The 21,157-nt window shown below is 41.8% G+C and overlaps 2 protein-coding genes across 8 annotated transcripts in view; both read right to left on the reverse strand.

Moving 5' to 3' along the window:
• The window catches only part of sulf1 (sulfatase 1), a 369,948-nt gene that overhangs the window by 272,613 nt on the left and 76,178 nt on the right, over positions 1–21,157 (reverse strand). For 5 of the 7 annotated variants that reach the window (XM_078540361.1, XM_078540370.1, XM_078540369.1 and 2 more), the window contains exon 2: positions 2,465–2,509. The exons of 1 other annotated variant lie outside the window; for it this stretch is intronic. The gene's annotated coding sequence lies outside the window, so the exon portion shown is untranslated. The remainder of the gene's footprint in view (positions 1–2,464; positions 2,510–21,157) is intronic. One more of the 7 variants, XM_078540362.1, reaches the window with a different exon arrangement.
• Positions 13,855–18,361, reverse strand: spice1 (spindle and centriole associated protein 1). Its single transcript, XM_078540360.1, has one exon. It carries the CDS (start codon positions 17,169–17,171, stop codon positions 14,604–14,606), a length of 2,568 nt encoding a protein of 855 aa, XP_078396486.1. The 5' UTR covers positions 17,172–18,361; the 3' UTR covers positions 13,855–14,603.

The following is a 21,157-nucleotide window of genomic DNA, read 5'->3' on the forward strand; positions in this document are numbered from 1 at the left end:
AAGGGCAGAGAGGGGAAGCATTTCTGAAGTTTGTTCAAGAGAAATTTCTTGATCAATATGTTTTTGTCCAACAATGAAGGAGGCATTGCTGAATCAGATTCTGCCAAATAAGGTGGGTCAAGTGACAGCAGGGAAACATTTAGGGGACAGTGATCATGGTTTCATAAGGTTTAGATTATATGTGGGAAAGGACAAGAATCAATCCAGGGTAAAAATAATTAATTGGATTACTGGAGGGCCAATTTCAATGTGGTGAGAACAGATCTGGCCCAAATTGGAATCAAGGATTTGCAGGCAAAACTGTAATGGAATAATGGGCTGCTTTTAAAGAGGAGATAGTTTGTGTACAGTTGAGGTACATTCCCACAAGGTGGAAAGGTAGGACAAACAAAGCCAGGGCTCCCTGGATGGTGAAAAAGATAGAGAGTAAGATTAGGCAGAAAAAGGGGGCTTATGATAGATGTCAGGTTGACAATGCAAATGAGAACCAGGCTGAATGTTGAAATTTCAGAGGGGAAGTGAAAAAGGAAACAAGAGAAGCAAAGTGAGAGTGTGAGAAGAGACTGGTAGCTGATATAAAGAGAACCCAAAAGTTTCTATCGGCAAATAAAAGAGTAGTAAGCGGAAGGGTGGGGCTGATTAGGGACCAAAAAGGGCCTGTATGTGAGAGAGAGTGTGTGTGTGTGTGTGAGAGAGAGAGTGTGTGTGTGTGTGAAAGAAAGAGAGTGTGTCTATGTATGTGAGAGAGAGAGTGTGTGTGTGTCTGGGTATATGAGAGAGAGTGTGCCTGTGAGTGTGAGAGAGAATGTGCATGTGTGTTTGAGAGAGAGTGTGTGTGTGTGAGTGAGTGTGTGTGAGAGAGACTCTGTGTGCGTGTGTGAAAGAGATAGTGTATGTGTCTGGTGTGTGTATGGTCAGGTTTCTCACTCACTCTCATCCCCATGCACCAACACATACTAACACCCACTCACACAGTGGGTGAGGGTGAGTGAGTGAGCATCTTGAGACTGGGAGTGAGCCGGATAAACACATTCTGACCCCCTCACTCAAATGGTCATCTTTATTAATTACTCATTTTTCAAAATTATCAATTTATTGTTTTGACATTGCTTTGCTTTTGCTCTGAAAGTTGCTTCTTTTCTTCATATCTCAAATTTGTTTTGAAATTCATGTTTAATGTTGTGCCAAACTTTATCTTTCCAAAATTTGCTTATCAGCCACTTAAGTGTGAAAAAAATGGAAATGTGGCCTTTTGCGTGAAAAGGTTGGAAAAGCCTGAAATGAAGGATACAATTCTAAAGAGGGTGCAAGAACAGAGAGGACTAGGGATATAAGTGCAAAAGTCATTGAAGGTAGCAGGGCAGATTGAGAAAGTGAATAAAAAGACATATGGGATCCTAGGCTTTATTTATAGAGGCATAGGGTACAAAAGCAAGGAAGTTAAAATAAGCCTGCATAAAATACTGGTTTGGCCTCAACTAGAGTATTGTGTCCAATTTTTGGCACCACACTTTAAGAAGGTTGGGAAGGATTTGAGAGAGGATGCAGAAAAAATTTACGAGAATGGTTCCAAGGATGAGGGACCTCAGATATGTGGATAGATTGGAAAAGCCAGGTTGTTCTCCATAGAGATGAGAAGATTGAGAGGAGATTTGATAGATGTGTTCAAAATCATAAGAGATCTAGACAGAGTAGATGGAGATAAACTTTTCCCATTGGTAGAAGGGTCGAGAAGCAGAGGACACTGGTTTAAGATTATTAGCAAAAAAAACCTAGCAACATTGGAAAATATGTTTCACAGCAAGTAATTCAGATCTGGAATGCACTGTCTGAGATGTGGTGGAAGCAGATTCAATTGCGGCTTTTAAAAGGGAATTGGATTAATATCTGAAGACAGAAAATTTGCAGGGCTACAGGGAAAGAGAACGGGAATGGGACCAACTAAACTGCTTTTGCAAAGAACTAGCAAGGATACGATGAGCCAATATTAATCAGCTATATGCGTGTACTTTTCAGGTGGGTTGATGGGACGTTAATTTGAGCTGACCTGCCCCCAATCTGATCGCTCAAGATAAGCTCAACCCAAGATCAATTAATTCAGCAGAAACCAAGTATACAGCCTAGGAACTTTCAGGTTTAGATAAAAACTAAGAAACAACTACTTTACAGTTAATAACTGGTTAAAATAAGCATCTTTAGAAAAATATAATGGCATTCACATTTCTAAAATACCAGGCTCCAAAAATGAAATGCTTTCTGAATATCATAACAATAAAATCAAGCACTGGATAAAAAACGCAAACTTTGTCAACTGATATCAAAATAAGCAGGGATTCTTTTCAAAACTCTGCCTACCCAAATATAAAATTAACCATCAAAATTAGAATGTGTTGGTTTAAGGAAGCATTTCAAATCTGAATCTGTACATTAATTAACATGGTAAGTCTTGCAAATAAACATGTACTTACTGAGTTGAGTGGTTAGTGCAGCAAGGTTGCTTATTAAGTCACTGCAAAACACAAAACCATCACAAGTTTCAATTTCTATCCTCAGTATTGGTTATTGGAATCAAGCCACAACATGAACTTGAGCCAGAAGTTAACATTAGGTAGCATACAGCAAATAATAGGATCCAGGAAGAAGACATTTAATACAATTCTTTCTCTTCGGGCTTCAATAAAGCGAATACCTCTCATATCCCACAAACCACAAGTGACTCACAAGGTCATTAATAATGCTACACTTTACTATTTAGCTGTCATCACAGTGCTCCATACTTTCACTTAGTCTTCAGTGTTCTATCAAAGCAGCAGCTTCTTGCACAGGCATGAGTGCCCCTTCGAACAATTTCCAACTGGAGCTAGTCAACATCATGTAAAATGCAGCTATACAGCTATTACGTGGCTTCCTATTACCTGTTTTTTTCAAGTGCAATCCTATTCCATAGTATCTGCACCCAATTAAGTCAAAGTTTGTTTTTTTGGACATCTGCAAGTGCTTCCTGAATTCAGCACTGTATATCTGATCCACTACATTGGCATATTTCTTAAATATTAATTTCCTTCCTGTGTACAGAGATTTCTATGGCACAGTACTGTGAAATTAGCAAAGGAGAAAGTGAATCACACTGAACTGAGGAAGGAGTTTTAGAAAATTTGTATTGATATTTTTCTTAAACAGCAAATCTGGGCACTAAGTAGGGATCATTGGTGTTAGCACAAACTAAGCAATTTTAAAAAGTTAGATTTGCATTGATCCGGCACCCAAGATTCTCACTTAAACTATTTTAGGTTTGGAGGTTACTCTCCCTTTTTCCTTGTTTATTTCCTATGGCTGATAACTCCACCTCCAGCTAAAAGTTCTTCATGCCCTATCAGAAAGCCTCCTGCCCTTAAAATGAACAGTTGTCATGTACAGCTTGACATACAGTAACAAATGCACAAGTTTTTTGAGCACATTATTTTATTTTTAATGTTTTATTTCTAATAGTGTAATAATTTCAAGAAGAAAACATGTTTCCGTGCCTGATCCCCTGCAGTCTTGTGGGGAGAATATGGGATGTCCTCTAATGCAGTTAGTGCAGTAGAATGGTGGTGATGGTATCTAGTAATGGGGCATACCTATTACCTGTCCCCTTGCGATGTCACATCAAACTGCAAGTTAAAAAGCTAGCAACATTCAGCATACAAGCTCAAATACAGTAGGCATAAACATACCTCTGTAGGCATAAACATATCTCTAGATGAAAAAAAAGAGAAAAACAATGAAAGGGAAAGTGATTAAAATGAAAAGACCACTGAACCATAAAGTATAGTGCAGCAATGAGAATGGACAGGAAACCTGTTTTATAGAAACATGGCAAAAGCAGATTAAACTATAGGGACAAGGTAGATAAATGTAATTATAACTATTTTCTCCTGCAGTGGATAAACACAGATGGACTGGTTGGGCTGAATGGCTTGTTTCTGTGTTGCAACTTGTATGAATGTTTGATGGGGAGGAATGAAGCATAAACAGCATTTAGCTCTATGTAGATAAGAGAACAGAATAAAATAGCAAATCAAAGATCAAGGAATTCACAGAAAATTAGATGAGAACATCATTTAGATTATAATTAAGATCTAAGTTTATACAAAAAACTAACAGAAACTTATAACACATACAATTTTTTTTGGTCAGTCAGGCTTCTGACATGCATAGAAATCCACAATGCTGCCTAAGAGCCTCCAAGTCAACTTACTGATAAACCCAAGGACGATAGTCACAGTTTCATTTTGTTTGCTGCAAATAAAATGCACATTCTCTCCAACCTCCCAATACCCATGTTCAAACAGCTTAGGTGCATGTTGACTAGGGCCATGGTTTTGAATCCTCCAAATGTGTGCAAGAGTACTGCCACAAGGTAACCAGTGGGTTTTAGCATCACAGAGAACTGGTAAGCTTTTCGGGGTTTGCTAAGTCAGGATCATTGTACCCAATGAGGCACTGGCTTGTAGGATTATGTTGAGTGAATTGGGAAAAATCCCGGCCTTCAGGGACGGGTCCCATTATTCAAAAACGGGAGACAAAAAACAGGTAACTATAGGCCAGTTAGGTTAACATCTGTCACTGGTAAAATGTTGGAGTCTATTATAAAGGATATAATAGCAGAGCATTTAGAAATACATAATTAATCAAGCAGAGTCAGCATGGCTTCATGGAGGGGAAACCATGCCTGACAAATTTATTAGAATTCTTTGAGGAGGTAACAAGCAAGATAGATAGTGGGGAACCAGTAGACGTAATATATTTGGATTTCCAAAAGGCGCTCAATAAGGTACTGCACATAAGGCTGCTTAATAAGATAAGAGCCCATGGTGTTGGGGATAGTATATTAGCATGGATAGAGGATTGGCTAACTAATAGAAGACTGAGAGTTGGGATATGGGGAGCATTTTCAAGATGGCAACCTGTAATGTATGAGTGCCACAGGGATCAGTGCGCTGGCCTCTATCATTTACAATATATTTTAATGACTTAGATGAGGGAAATGAATGTACTATCACCAAGTTTGCGAATGACACAAAAATAGGTGAGAAGGCAAGTGGTGAGGATGACACAAGGAGTCTTCAGAGGGATATAGACAGGTTAAGTGAGTGGGCAAAAACGTGGCAGATGGAATATAATGTGGGAAAATGTGAGGTTATGCACTTTGGCAGGAAGAAGAAGAGCTGAATATTATTTAAATAGAGAAAGACTGCAGAAGGCTGCAGCACAGAGGGATTTGGGAGTCCTTGTGCATGAATCCCAAAAAGCTAATATACAAGTTTAGCAGGTAATAGGAAAGGCAAATGGAATGTTGGCCTTTATTTCAAAGGGAATGGAGTATAAAAATAGGGAAGTCTTGCTAAAACTGTACAATGCACTAGTTAGACCACACCTAGAATACTGTGAACGGTTTTGGTCCCCTTAACTAAGGAAACATATACTGGTATTGGAGGCAGTCCAGAGAAGGTTCACGAGGTTGATCCCGGGTATGGAGGGATTTTCTTATGAGGCGAGGTTGAGTAGGTTGGGCCTGTACTCATTGGAATTTAGAAGAATGAGAGGCAACCTTATTGAAACATATAGGGCAGAATCTTCCGGTGGGCCTGACACGCTGACATGTAAAATGACGTGTGATGATGTCGGGCGCGCGTCCCGACGTCATCGTGCGCCATCATGATATTTCGTTTGGCGGACGCGCGCCAGAGTCGGCTGTGCACCCACTGCAATTTTAAGGGCCTATTAAGGCCATTAAGAAATTAATTAAATTAGTTAAAAACGCTGCCCATCCAACCTTAAAAGCACAAGCCCTGACTCTCCCTCCTCCCCCCACCTGCACAGGTAGTACTGAGTGCTACCGGCCGCGCATTAAACTGGGCGGGCCTTAATTGGCCCACCCACGTAAAATGGTGGTGCACCGATCGTGGGCGGCGATCAGCTCTGCGCCTGCCCCCGCCCAGCCATTCCGCCATAGGAAAAATCCAGGCCATAAGATCCTTAGGGGCCTTGACAGAGTAGATGCTGAGAGGGCATAATCTCAGAGTAAGGGGGCGCCCATTTAAGACAGAGATGAGGAGGAGTTTCTTCTCTCAGAGGGTAGTTAATCTGTGGAATTCTTTACTGCAGAGGGCTGCAGAAGCTGGGTCATTAAGTATATTCAAGGCTGAGATAGACATATTTTTAATCAGTCGGGAAATCAAGGGTTATGGGGAAAAGGCAGGAAAGTGGAGTTGAGGATTATCAGATCAGCCATGATCTCATTGAATGATGGAACAGACTTGATGGGTTCCTGCTCCTACATCTTACGGTCTTATGGTCTACTTCAGGTCCATTACTTGGCTGGCTAAACATCAACAGTACTCTGGAACATTAGGGACCTGCCTGGCTCACATGTCAAATTTCCAGTCAGCCCTAAAGGGTTGACATGATTTCAATCTTCCATCACTAGACATGCCATCTTGGAGTTAATTATTGCTCTCTCTCATACTTCCATTGAAGATAAGCATTAATTCAGACAGCCAACATGCAACGTTTTGAGCCTGAATGAGCAGAAAATAGGCACTAGTAGCTCCTCACAACTGAGTAGTACAATTCACTATATAATTTGTGAGTACATCACAGTCTGAAATGGGATTATTCACTGATGGCTACAGTGTTCAGATAGATGTTGAAGCAGTCCGTTCCCACATGCAGCAAGACCTGGACAACATTTAGACTTAGGCTGATAACTGTCAAGTAACATTTGCGACACACAAGTGCCATGCAATGACCATCTCCAACAATGGAGAATCTAACTGTCTCTCCTTGACATTCATAGAAACATACATAGAAAATAGGAGCAGGAGTAGGCCAATCGATCCTTTGAGCCTGCTCCGCCATTCATTGTGATCATGGCTGATCATCCAACTCAATGGCCTGCTCCCGCTTTCGCCCCATTTCCTTTGATCCCTTTCACTCCAAGAGCTATATCCAACTCCTTCTTGAAAACATACAATGTTTTGGCCTCAACTACTTTCTGTGGTAGTGAATTCCACAGGCTCACTACTCTCTGGGTGAAGAAATTTCTCCTCATCTCAGTCCTAAATGGTCTACCCCATATCCTCAAACTGTGACCCCTGGTTCTGGACTCCCCCACCATCGGGAACATCCTTCCTGCATTTACCCTGTCTAGTCCTGTTAGAATTTTATAGGTTTCTATGAGATCCCCCCTCATTCTTCTGAACTCCAGTGAATATAATCCTAAACGACTTAATCTCTCTTCATATGTCAGTCCTGCCATCCCAGGAATCAGTCTGGTAAACCTTTGCTGCACTCCCTCTATAGCAAGAACATCCTTCCTCAGGTAAGGAGATCAAAACTGCACACAATATTCCAGGTGTGGTCTCACCAAGGCCCTGTATAATTGCAGCAAGACATCCCTGCTCCTGTACGCGAATTCTCTGGCTATGAAGGCCAACATACCATTTGCCTTCTTTACCGCCTGCTGCACCTGCATGCTTACCTTCAGTGACTGGTGTACAAGGACACCCAGGTCTTGTTGCACATTCCCCTCTCTCAATTTATAGACATTCAGATAATAATCTGCCTTCCTGTTTTTGCTACCAAAATGGATAACCTCACATTTATCCACATTATACTGCATCTGCCATGCATTTGCCCACTCACTCAGCTTGTCCAAATCACACTAAAGCATCTCTGCATCCTCCTCACGGCTCACCCTCCCACCCAGCTTTGTGTCATCTGCAAATTTGGAAATATTACATTTAGTTCCCTCATTTAAATCATTAATATATATTGTGAATAGCTGGGGTATCAGCACCGATTCTTGTGGTACCCCACTAGTCACTGCCTGCCATTCAGAGAAAGACCTGTTTATTCATAATCTTTGTTTCCTGCCTGCCAGTTTTCTATCCATCTCAATACACTACCCCCAATCCCATGCGCTTTAATTTTACACGCCAATCTCTTATGTGGGACTTTGTCGAAAGCCTTCTGAAAGTCTAAATAAAACACATCCACTGGTTCCCCCTCATCAACTCTACTAGTTACATCCCCAATGGCATTACCATTGCTGAATCCCACACCATCAATATCCTGGGTGTACCATTTACCAAAAGCTTAACTGGAACAGTTATATAATTAGTGTGGCTACAAGAGCAGTCCAGAGGCTGGGAATTCTGTAGCAAGTAACTCATCACCTGACTCCCCAAAGCATGTCCACCATCTACAAGACACAAGTCAGGAATGTGACGGAATACAGTCCACTTGCCTGGATGAATGTAGTTTCAACGACACCCAAAAAGCTCAACGCCATCCAGGACAAAGCAGCCCGCTTAATTGCACCCCATCTACCACCTTAAACATTCACTCCCTCGACCACCGATCCACAGTGGCAGCAGTGTGTACTATATATAAGCACTGCAGCAATTTGCCAAGGGTCCTTTCACAGTGCATTCAAAACCCATAACCTCTACCACCTAGGAGGGCAACAGAAGCATGGGAACACCACAGGATCACAGAATTGTTACGGCGCAGAAGGAAGCCATTTGGCTCATTGTGTCTGCACCTGCTCTCCAAATGAGCAACTCACCTGGTACTATTCCCCTGCCATCTCCCTGTAACACTGCACATTCTTCCTTTTCAGATAACAGTCTAATTCTCTTTTGAAGGCTTTAATTGAACCTGCCTCCATCACATACTCAGGCAGTGCATTCCAAACCCTTACCACTCGCTGCATAAAAAAGTTTCTCCTCATATCACTTTTGCTTCTTTTACTAATTACTTTAAATCTGTGCCCTCCTGTTCTCAATCCTCTCTCCCTATCTACTCTGTCCAGACCCTTCATGATTCTGAACACCTCCATCAAATCTCCTCCCAACCCTCTTCTCTCCAAGGAAAACAGTCCTAACTTCTCTGTTTTCCCTCGAGAAAGGAAGGGCCTAAAGGAGACCCAACAGAAGCAGTCAAAATCATGAGGAATCCAGACAGAGGAATAAGGATTTCTGGTGGTAACTGATCTGCCGGGACTCTATCCCATCGAAATTAAGTTTGACATTAACCACATGCAAGGTCCCTTCCAAGTCACACACCATTCTGATGTTGAACTATATTGCTGTTCATTCGTATCACTGAGTAAAAAATCTGGTACTCTTTTCCTAACAGCACTGTGGGTGTACATACATCGCATGGACTGCAGCAGTTCAAGAAGGCAGCTCACCACCACCTTCTCAAGGACAAACTGGGAGAGGCAACAAATGCAGGCCTTTCTAGTGATGCTCACGTTTCGTGAATGAATAAAAAAATTCCCCGATCCTAGCCTGGGCACACTGATGCTCCTTCAAACAATAGTTTCACTAGCTGGAGGGGCAGTGATTCAGTAGAAGTTGTTAGCATTTTCATAAACCAGGAATGGTAAACACAGAACACTGGCTATATGAACACATGTTCACATACCTGGCCTTCAAGTGACTAATTTTGTCAGTTGTCATTCCCAGTTTGAACATTTTCTCATCACTTATTTGATAGACATCTATCTTCAGGATGGTTAAAAGATTTATATTGGTCACTCTGCAATATGTTAGCTACCTCAGTTCACTAAACAATCAAGAACATTGCTGTATACCAAGCTAACACATGAGACATTAAACCGAAGACCAGTTTGTCTATTGCTGGTTCAGATAGATATTGCATATTCCATGAAACTATTCGAAGAAGAATGGGGAAATCTTCTAGTTTCCTGGTCAATTATTTCTATTTCAATCAGCTACCAAAAATAGATTAACTGGTCATTCACAAGATTGTGGGACGTTTTTGTGTACAGATTAGCTGAAAACAATGACTGCACTTGAATAATTATTCACTGATTGTGAGCCAATTTTGGATGTCCTGAGAATGGGATACATACAAATTTATTCTCCCATTAAGTCTCACAAACTGCAAAAAGCTGCACCAAGCATGAGGTTAACTCTCTTTCCAAAGTTAAAGAAGACTAGCGACTTCCTTTGCCGATTTCCCCTTTTTGCTATCAATCAATTTCCAGCTTGGGCTTAGATTTTGCACAAAGCCTTTCTGTTGATCGGTTGTGAGTTCTGAACAATAAAGAGGAGTTATTTGGATGCATCTTGCATGTTACAAATGTCAGTCCTAGCTCAAAGGTAGCATCCTGCTCCAAATCAAAAGCTTCTGGGTTTAAGCTCCACTCCAGAACATATAAACTGGCCTGGCACTTCAATGCAGCAATGAGGGAGTGCTTCAAAATCTGAGGTACTGTCTTTTGAATGAGGTGTTAAACTGAAGCCCTGTGCCCCCTCATGGGTCCCACGGTACTATTTAACAAAAAAAATAGGGGAGTTCCAGCTGAGGCTCCAATACTGAACAATGTGGCATCCCACTAGTAACAGCCTGCCAATCTGAAAATGACTCGTTTATTCTTACTTCATATTTTGTCTTTTGACCAATCCTCTATTTATGCTACTCTATTGCCACCAACCCCATGAACCTTTATCTTGTGCAATAACCTTTCACCTTATCAAATGTCTTTTGAAATTCCAAATATACTACATCCACTATTTCTCCTTTATCCACCCTGCTTGTTCCATCCACAAAAAAACTAATAGATTTGTCAAACATACTTTCTTTTTCATAAAACCATGTTAAATCTGCATAATCATATTATGATTTTCTAAGTGCCCTGTTACCACATCCTTAATAATAGGTTCCAGCATTTTCACAATGATTGATACCAAGCTAATTGTCCTGTAGTTTCCTGTTTTCTCTATCCTTTCTTTCTCGAATAGCAATAGTACATATTCACACTTCCAATCCACTGGGACAGTTCCAGAATTTTAAAATAAAACAACTAATGCATCCACTATCCTGACAGTGAACTCTTTTAGAACCCTATGATATAGGCTGTCAGGTACAAGGGTTTTGTCAGCTTTTTAATCCCAGTAATTTTTCCAGTACATTTCCTTTACTAATATTAATTACTTTAAGTTCCTTACTGTCCTCTGACCCTTGATTCCTCACTGTTCCTGGTATGTTTTTGTGTTTTCCACAGTGAAGACTGACACCAAATGCTCGCTAATGCTTAGTGACCATCATACCTTTTAATCTATTTTTTGAATCTGTCTTAACCATCTCGCCCTTTACACCTATGTAACTGCCTTACTTAAATTTAATACTCTAGTTTTGGAAGCAAATACAGCATTTCTGAAGTCAATGTGAAATTCTGTCATATTATGCTAACTATTCCCCAGAGGATCCCCTTACCATGGGGTTTCTAATTAACCAAGATCTAAAACAGCCTCTTCCGTGGTTGGTCCCGCCAATAGTTCTAGGAAACTATCTCAAAAGCATTCCATAAACTCATCCTCCAAACTATTTTTGCCACATTGATTTGCCCAGACTACATGAAGATTAAAGTCCGCATTTATTGCATTGCCTTTGTTAGGAGCTCCTTTAATTTGATTAATGGTCTGTTCAACGGTATATCTATAGTTAGGGAACCTATTAACAATTCTTTAACATTAACTTAACAAGTTAGTATTCTCTGCCCCTTGTTATTTCTTATCTCTACCTGTACTGATTCTGTATACTATTCTTCCGAACTAAGATTATCAGGAATATATCCTCCATCTTTTCCATTTAGTCTGTCTTTTCGAAATGTCAAGTAGAATCTGTTGTATCTAACCTTACATGGTGTGAAACTAAGCACCTTTTAGCTGTTATTGTAATATGGATGATAGGGATAAGGTCACAATTATCCATTCATGACAGCCCCAAGAACTGATCGTGGCTCTTCTTCTTAACTCACTGAAGTCCTTGTAGTGATGGGACTCCTTATTTATACTAAGTAAGTAATTCTACTGATGCAGCAATGATGAAGGAACAATATGTCTATGTCAGAATGGTGACCTTGTAGAAATGGTATTCCCATGACATTGCTGTTCTTGTCCTTTTGGTGATAAAGGTTACAGAGGTGAAAGGCCTACTGCAATAGCCTTTGTTCAACTGTGGTGGATATTCAATGGCAGTGGGATCGATCAAGAAGATTGTTCTGTCCTGAATAGGGTCAAGCTTCTTGAATGTCCATGTAGCTGCACCCATCCAGGAAACTGGTGAATACTTCATTAGATTACTGACTTGAGCCTCATAGCTGGTGCTGAGGTTTTGAGGGGTCTGAGATGCACCATTTTTATGGAGTATCCAGCTTCTGCCCTGCTCGTATAGCCACGATGTTGAAATGGTTGGACCAGTTCAGCTTCCAGTCAATGGCAACTTCTAAGATGGTTGGGACCTGGTGATAGTGTGCCAGTGGAAGTCATGGGGAGATGCCAGAGATTTCTCTTATTAAAGATGATTATCTGGCAATTTTAGGGCATAAATGTTACCTTTCATTTATCAGTCTATGCCTAAATGTTATCCAGGTCCTGGTGAAAACTGGAACAGGTTTGAATGGATCTTAAGGCTGAATTGTCAGTGAACTGCCCCACTCCTGATCTTATGATGGAGAAGAATTGTTGTTGATCAAGCAGCTGACATGACTGGAGTCCAACAATCATCCTCTTTTGTATCAGGTATGGCTCTCATAAATAGAGCATTTTTGACTCTTATTGACTTAGTTTTGCTGCAGGAGTACACCTTAGGCACATATTCAGTCAAATGCTGCCTTAATGTTGACATTCATCTCTTGATCAAGGTTATGAAGTCTCTCTGTTAAAAGCCATATCATTGCCATAGTGTTATCAGATGGTATGAAGGAGGCTGCTAGAGTGGTTATTGGCCAGTTTAGATGAATCCTGGTTCTTAGTGAATAGGCCACACCTGAGAAATCTTCCACATTGTCAGGTCGATGCCAACATCATAGCTTGACTGGAACACAGGCTTTTTTGCACTACAATTGCGGTGTATCAAGCCCATCAGAGTGCATTGTTCTGTCCAATGTACTTAGCTGGTTCTTAATTTCAAATGGAGTGAATGGAATTGACAACTATGATACAGGAACCTCAGGCAGAGGTGGAGTAGAATCACCCACTCAGCATTTTTGAAGACGTCTTTCAAAAACTTCAATCTTACCTCTTGCACTCAGGACTACACTATGGCTGATGGCTGGATTGAACCAGGGTGTTTAATTCCAGATATTTATTGAATTCAAATTTCACCATCTGCTGTGGTGGGATTCGAACCCAGAGCATTCCCCTGGGTCGCTGGAATACCAGTCCAATGACAATACCACAAATGCCACCACCGCCCCCTCTCCATCTTGTTAATTGACCAATTATTCTCAACTGGATCTCAATGAAATACAAAAATTTGCTCTTATCCATTTGATGTGGGATTGTCTGATGGCTCAGGATATACCCAAGGTTTAGAATGGAGGAATTTGGGATGGTGGCTAGTTGATATGGTTCTGTGAGACAGCTCTTTCAAATTGACCACCAGCCCAAAAAAGACAGCAAGTAGGACTTTGCATGCCTGGATGGGCTGAGATTGCTTTAGTCTAACTAGGATACAATGCCAGGCTCCCTTTCTTAAAAGACATTAGTTGAAAGAAATTAATTTTTACAACAATTCAGAAGCTTTCAGTTATTTTTCTGGTGCTAAACATCAAATACCAAATTTATTGAATTTAATTTCACATCTTGCTATGGTGGTATCTGAACTCTCAATTTCTAGATTAGTAGTCCAGTACCCAAATCACTAGGCTTGCTTCAGAACTTATTAAAAGGTTATTATTGTCACACCTTGGGACCTGCTAGATAAAGTAGCGAGTGCTAACTCTCAGAGGCTCAGATCACTTATGAGAACCAATATACCACATAAAAAACATTTAATTTTATTAAAAGCATAATTTTTATTGAAATGTGTAAAATACTGTTATATACTCTCATTTTACATTTGATAAAAACCATTATTTTTTAAAAATTGCCTCCTGAACACTGGCAGCTGCTTGTGCCAGGTAAAAAATAGAAAAGGATTTCTGGAGCTAATGGAACACACACTGCAAATGCCACCCCTCAGCCCAAACATGATGGTGAATCGGCAGCTTGCTTTACATCTCATGTTTATTTTGAATGAAGTCAATGGCACTAATAATTGGGACTGCTGTAAAATGGACTGCCGATTTGCTACCCCCACCCCCACTATTTTTGTTAATCAATTAGAAAAACCACAGAACTGGCAAGAAAATTCCCAACCCTCTTAATCTATTATAACTGCTTCATTAAGGCTAATATTTTGCCTCTGTGCATCAATAATCAACACAGTTAATGACAATAATTGAAGACATTCAACTGCTGGTGGCTCACTGAAATTTAAAATTACATTTTATCCATTAAAAAAATGCAAAACAAATAAATACAATATGAAAGTGTAAAGAGAAAGACAAAATTCTGGAAACACATCAGTCAGCATCTGTGGGGAAGCGAAGTTGACCTTTCTGGTGTCAAGCCTTCAGAACTGCATTTTCGCTTTTCCAGATTTCCAGCATTTGCAGTATTTTTCTTTTTACGTTTATGAAAGCTCTCTTGTTAGTTCTCCAATCACCCAAATATGGATTTAGGATTTCAGTTTTAGAATCACATGGTATGCGTAGAGAGTGCAAACCAACCTTCTGCTTTCAACCTTTCTGGCTTCATTCTTTGAGTAATAGGTGTTCTATTTCCATCATCTTTATCCAGATGTAGTGAGGAACTAGTTGTACTAGTATTATCTGTAGATCTTTTTCTGTTTACTTTGCTGGCAGTGGAAGGTGTGCTCTCTGTGGAAGAGTCCAACCCATTGGGCAGAGGGATCAACACATCCAGTGTTCTGTTGCCAGTTTCTGTCCATATACCTTCAGGTGGGATAGGAGAAATGGGTGGAGATGCAGAATCACCAGAAACTTGTCTCTGCTGTTCAATCAACTTCAAAAGTTTGCCGCGTGCTTCAGCACTCTGATGGTTGAGCTCAGTGATCCTCTGCTGAAGGCTTACACAAGTGCTGGGAATGGTCTTTTCAATCTGTGGTGCAGAATTGGATAATTTACCCATTTTGAACTGACTAAGTTGGGCTTTGAGAGCAGAATTCTGCAACTGGAGCTCGGCAATCTGAGATAGCATTGCTTCATGTTTAAGCCACTTGTCCAAAGAAAGACCTTGACTCCCTTCACCTTCCACCCCGTTTTCCTTCGTTCTCAGAATACATATCGATGTGTCATTGACAGCTTCAGGTTGTTGTATTTCAGGCATTTGAGGCAAATTAGTAACAGGCAAAGCGAGACTCAAGCTCTTCAGTCCTTCATTAGCATTCCAAAGCCTCCATTGCTGGCTAAGATCCTGGTTGCCTTGCAGCTCGTTTTGGTTTTGTATTCCCAAGTATTCTTTAAGGTCTTTTTCTCCTTGTACAACTGGTGACACTGGAGCTTCCTTATGAATTTGCGAAATATGTGCATCATTTGATTTCAGATATACATTAATAGGCCGAGGTCTTTCTTGAAACAAATCAGCTGTTGCTTGTGAGCCAGTAGCTACTTGGCTGTTCCTCTGTCGTGGGGGTGAAAGCAACACTGCGGGGCCAAATAGATGCTCAGGTAAACTTTGACCTCTCCTAGCTACGTCTAACCGATTCCCATTGTACTGATTTGCAAGGGGCTGTTTTTTTTCCAGGCTTTCTAAAAGTTCCTCTTCAGTATTTGGTACAGCCCTTAAAATAAGTCCATTAGCTTGATCTTGTCTATCAGAGTAAACACAAGTATGTAAACTCCCCCCTTCAACTGCTGTCTCCCTAACTTCATGAACAATGTTTTGTCTTGGCTTTGGTTTGTTTCTTTCTGCTTCTGTAGATCCATGCAATATTTGTTTCAGTAAGAGCAGCTCTTCATCTGTCTTGCTCATATACTGATGCAGGTTAGTCTGCACAGAAATAATTTCATTTTGCATTGTCAGAAATTCTGTTGTCAATGCATCAATCAGTGCTCGTTGTTCCTTGGATTTTTCCAGAAGTTGCTGCTGGTTTTCCTTCTCCTGTCGCTGCCGAATTTCATTATCTTTTAGATAGTGGGTCAGTCTGCTTATCAAGTTGACCAACGAAAAGGTGAAACCTGTTAGACTGTGACCTCTCCGTGGCAACCAGCCCGTGACTTTGCGTCCAGTCTGGCGTTCATATTCCATCATCTCTTGGTCAATATTCTCAATCATTTCCTGCAGTAGCTCGAGGCTCAGCTGTTTGTCCTCTTGCCTACTATCTTCCATTCTTTTGGCAAACATATTGCAATTTTTGCCTTTTGGTACACCCTTTTTTGAGTTATTTGAACTAGGGTGAAGTACTTGTTGCATTACACTTGTGGTTTCGGATTGGGATGAACCATCCTGTTCTGCGTTGCCTTCTGCCTCACTTTGCACTCTTGACTTCACTCTCTGGATTGCAGTAGTAGCATTTAAGCTTCTATGCTTCACTGAGGTTTCACAGTCCGGTGTACAAGGAGTCTCTAGGGTCTGGTTCGCCGTTGTATAGGGCCATTCTCGGACGCATTGTCCAGTTTTGTGTTGCTTCTTCTCCAGAGAGTGATCGTTGCTGTCAATGTTAGTCTGATAATCCATGGAGACTGAAGTATCCGCTTCTTGCAGACTCTCCTGGGACAGTGGACGATCTGAGGTTGTGTTGACGGTTTCATTGAGGGCCTGGGAGTCCATGACTGACTCGCTGAGGAGAGATAGCTGAGTGGGCTGCTCACAACTTGGGGCTACCAGCCCTGCCTGCGGCACCTTCTCCCAGCCCGGAGCAGCCGTCACATTTGGGAAAGCGGCCTGGAGCCGCGGGCCATCGCCGAACAGATCCCGGACCAGGGCCAGGGCCCGGTCAGATCTCGCCAACACATCCCGCAGCTGCCACTGATCGAGCAGCAGCTCATTCATCAGCACCGGCTCCTTCCCGGGAGCCGTGCCCCGCCTCTGGCCCTCGGCCCGCCGCTGCCGGAGCCCCCACTCGGCCGCCGCCCGGTTCCTGGAGACACGGTTTTGTCGGCGCCGAGCGAGTTCCTCCGGGCTGGCCCGGTGGACACTCAGATCACTGATGGTGTTGTCCCACTCCCTCCTCAGGGCCGGCGCCGCCTTCTTCTTGCGACTTCTCCCCACTCCCTGCGAGCGACTTCCCCGGATCAACGACATCCTCGGCTCGCAGGCCCGAGGGAGCACGAACTCCCGCCGCCATCCGCCTATATCAGCGCGCCCCCGCCGCCAACCGTCCGGCTCTGCGCGCCCCGGCCGCCAACCGTCCGGCTCTGCGCGCCCCCAACCGCCCGGCTCTGCGCGCTCCCGCCAGCGATTTGCTGTTTTTCACAGCCGCTGGTCCCCAGTTTCAGGTGCTGTGCAAATTTTCTATATTCAGTGAAGAAATTAATGGAAAGATATTAATTGGGGATTTAAGAAAATGGTTGAATCGGGGGTTTACACTTTAAAAAACCCGAACTACTGGAAACTATTAATAAGTCAGACAGTATCTGTAGAAGAGCACAAGCCAACTCTACAAGTCTTACCGACCCTTAGCCAATTCCAAAAGGTTATGTCCTAAAAAAATAACTTTTGTTCCTTCTGTGATAGATGTCTCTTCTATTTAAATTAAGTTTCATAAGGAGACGCTGGGTTGTCCAGGGTATCAAACCAAAACATTAACAGAAGTGCCCCCCTTTTTTAAAGAGGAGTAGAATTAATAGAAATCAAATCATAATAAAGGAAACTTGTTGCCACAGATGCTGCCCGACTTACTGTGTTTCCAGCATTTATTGTTTTTATTACAGATTTGCAGCGTTTTTCCCCTGTATCAGACGGACTCCAAACATTAACTCTGTTTCCCTCTCCACAGATGCTGCCAGACCTGCTGCGTTTTTCCAGCATTTTCTATTTTTGTTTCAGATTTCCAGTATCCGCAGTATTTTGCTTTCATCTAGATGTCATGTTGAGTTCAAGATTCAGTTCAATGGGAGTGGATGCAAATTCTTCTATATAGCACTTAATAATTAACTGGCATTGTTGAGACTCAGGCTAGATGCAGTGGATGGGCGGGACCTATTTCTATTGGCGCAGAGATCAATAACTTTGAGGGAATTCGTTTTAAAGTAACTGATGGAGGATTAGAGGGGAATTGGGGAGCAATTTTTTCATCCAGTCTGTGGTGGGAGTTAGGGGCTCATTCCTGAAGGGGTGGTAGAGGTGGAAATCCTCATTTTGGAGAACATTTGGATACACACTTGGGGTGCCGTGGCCTGTAGGTTTATGGACCAGAAGCTGGAGGGTGCGATTGGGCTGGATGGCTCTTATTCAGCCATATAGACATGATGGGTCAAAAGGCCTCCTTCTGTGCTGTAAATTTTTCTATGTTTCTTTCTATGCCCATTCATAATTCTATATTTTATGTGAGGTAGCAACAGAGTCACTGCAAGACCAGCGGGAGAGGCCAAAGCACAAAGGGGATAAAAGGAGCGGTGAGAGAGAGAGCGAGAGAGTCCGTGTGAAGAGCAGGTGGTCTCTAAAGAAAACCGAAATGTGAGATCTAATGAAATGAAATAAAGAAATAAATGAAACTATATAAGTGATTGGTACTGTGCGGTGCTTTCTGCTCTCCCGCTGATCTCAGTGATTCTGTTCCTACCTTAAAATTTATAGTCATGAATTGACATAGAAAGAAACATAGAAAAAATTACAGCACAGAAGATTGGTGGGTATTTTTCTCTTTCGGAGCTGGGAAATTAAGAATTTAAATCTGGTTACTACAATAGTAGATACATTTAGTAATTTATTAATAGTAGTAAGGTTTATTAGCAGCAGTAAAGTTTATTAGCAGTAGTACCTTGAGACAGAATCGGCAGCAGAGGCAGGAGTGGAATGGTCTAGAAGCACATCAAAGTGTGAAAATAATCAAAACATCACATCACAGGAAAGTCAGGAATTGATTGGCTGGTGGGTATTGCTGCTTAAGAACTGAGTCTAAACAACTGGTTAAAAACAAACATTAAAAACGTTTAAAATGATTTTAAAAGTTAAAAATTAATAACAAGTAACAGGTGAATGGCTGATGAGTATTATCTTTTTTAAGTAAAGTTTATTACTAGTAAAGTGTATTAATATTTAATAGGGCTTGTCAGTATTATTAAGGTTTATTAGCACTGGTAAGGTTTATTAGCAGTTGTAAAGTTTATTAACTAATACATAAAGGAATAGCAGGGCTGCTCTGACCTCTAGAGTGCATATCTTGTGCTATTGGGAACTCCAGGACACTTCCCATGTCCTGGATAACCATTTGTGCAGGAAGTATTGTCAGTTGCAGCGGCTTGAGCTCTGGGTTTCAGAACTTGAGCAACAGCTGGCATCATTGCGGTGCATCCATGAGGTTGAGAGCTTTGTGGATAGCACATTTATAGATGCGGTCACCCCGCAGCTTAAAAGTATTCAGGGAGAGAAGGAATGGCTGACTACTAGACAGTCAAGTACAAACAGGCTGTCTGACCACTATTAAGTTCTGAATACTGATGAGAGTACTGGTTCATCTGGGGAGTGCAGCCAGAGTCAAGTCCATGGGTAGCTCAGCTGTACAGAGGGGTACGAGGAAGGCTGAAAGTGATAGGTGATTCGATAGCTAGGGGAATAGACAGGCATTTCTTTGGCCGCAAATGTGAATTCAGGATAGTGTGTTGTCTCCCTGGTGCCACAGTCAAGCATGTCACTGAATGGCTGCAAAGCACCCTGAGGGGAAAGGGTGAACAGCCAGCAGTAGTGGTGCACATTGGTATGAACAACATAGGCAGAAAGAGGGATGTGGTCCTGCAGTCACAATTTAGGAGCTAGGTAGGAAATTAGCAAGCAGGACCTCAAAAGTAGTAACCTCCGGATTACCCCCAGTACCACATGCAAGTTGCTGGAAAGATGGTGCAGGAAGAAGGGGTTAGATTTTTGGGCTATTGGGATCAGCTCTGGGGAAATGGGACCAATACAGGCCGAATGGTTACACCTAAATAGAGCTGGGACTGAGTGTGGGAACCAGGAGGAAATACGAGAGAGGAATACCAAGGTGTACAGAATACTGGGAGAGATAGTTAGCACTAGAGTAGGGAATAGTAAGTTATTAGGTGGGGTCAGAGCAAGGAAGGAAGAAATAAAGTCTTAATCAGAGTAACTGTGCATGTACGTGGATGTTGGAGCGTAGTAAATAAGATTGGTGAGCAAAGGTGCTTGTGGAAATACCATGTGGCTATAATGGAGACCTGGCTCAAAGAAGGCCAAGGTTGGGTGTTTACCATTCCTGGATACAAAGAGTTCAGGAAACATAGGAAAGGAAGAGGTATTGATTGAAGAGAGCATTGCAGTGCTGGAGAGAGAGGATGTTCCAGAGGGGTCAAGGACAGGATCTATTTGGCTACAGTTAAGGAACAAAAAAGGTGTAGTTACTTTGCTTGGGGTGGTCTATAGGCCACTAACTAGTGGGAAGGGTGTAGAGAAACAAATTTGCAAGAAAATTACAGAGATGTGCAAGAATTATAGAGTAGTTATAATTGGGACTTTAATTATCTGCATATAGACTCGGATGGTAGTAGTGTGAAAGGCAGAGAGAACGTAAGACCATGAGAACCTAAGAAGTAGGAACAGGAGTAGTCCATTCGGCCTCTTGAGCCTGCTCCACTGTTCAATAAGATCATGGCTGATGATCTTGTGTTTTGATTTTCACATTCCCATCTAACCCTGATAACCTTTGATTCCCTTGCCTAACAAGAATCTGTCTACCTCTGCATTAAAAATATTCAATGACCCCGCCTCCACCACCTTCTGAGACACAGAATTCCAAAATCGCACAACCCTATGAGAGAAAAAAATTCTCTTCATCTCTGTCCTAAAAGAGCGACCCCTAATTTTAAAACAGTGCCCTCTAGTTCTGGACTCACCCACAAAAGGAAGCATCCTTTGACATCCATTTTGTCAAGGCCATTCAGGATCTTGTATACTTCAATCAAATCACCTCTCACTCTTCTAAACTCCAGTGGAAACAAGCCCAGTCTGACCAACCTTTCCTCAAGACAACCCACTCATTCCAGGTATCAATCTAGTAAACCTCCTTTGAACCTCCTCCAATGCATTTACATCCTCCCTTAAATAAGGAGACCAAA

The sequence above is a fragment of the Cetorhinus maximus genome, chromosome 4 (genome assembly GCF_964194155.1).
Source record: "Cetorhinus maximus chromosome 4, sCetMax3.hap1.1, whole genome shotgun sequence".
Lineage (NCBI taxonomy): Eukaryota > Metazoa > Chordata > Chondrichthyes > Lamniformes > Cetorhinidae > Cetorhinus > Cetorhinus maximus.

Excerpts from the sequence above, each read along its gene's own strand:
- spice1 (XM_078540360.1), bottom strand. The coding sequence starts at position 17,171 with ATGTCGTTGATCCGGGGAAGTCGCTCGCAGGGAGTGGGGAGAAGTCGC.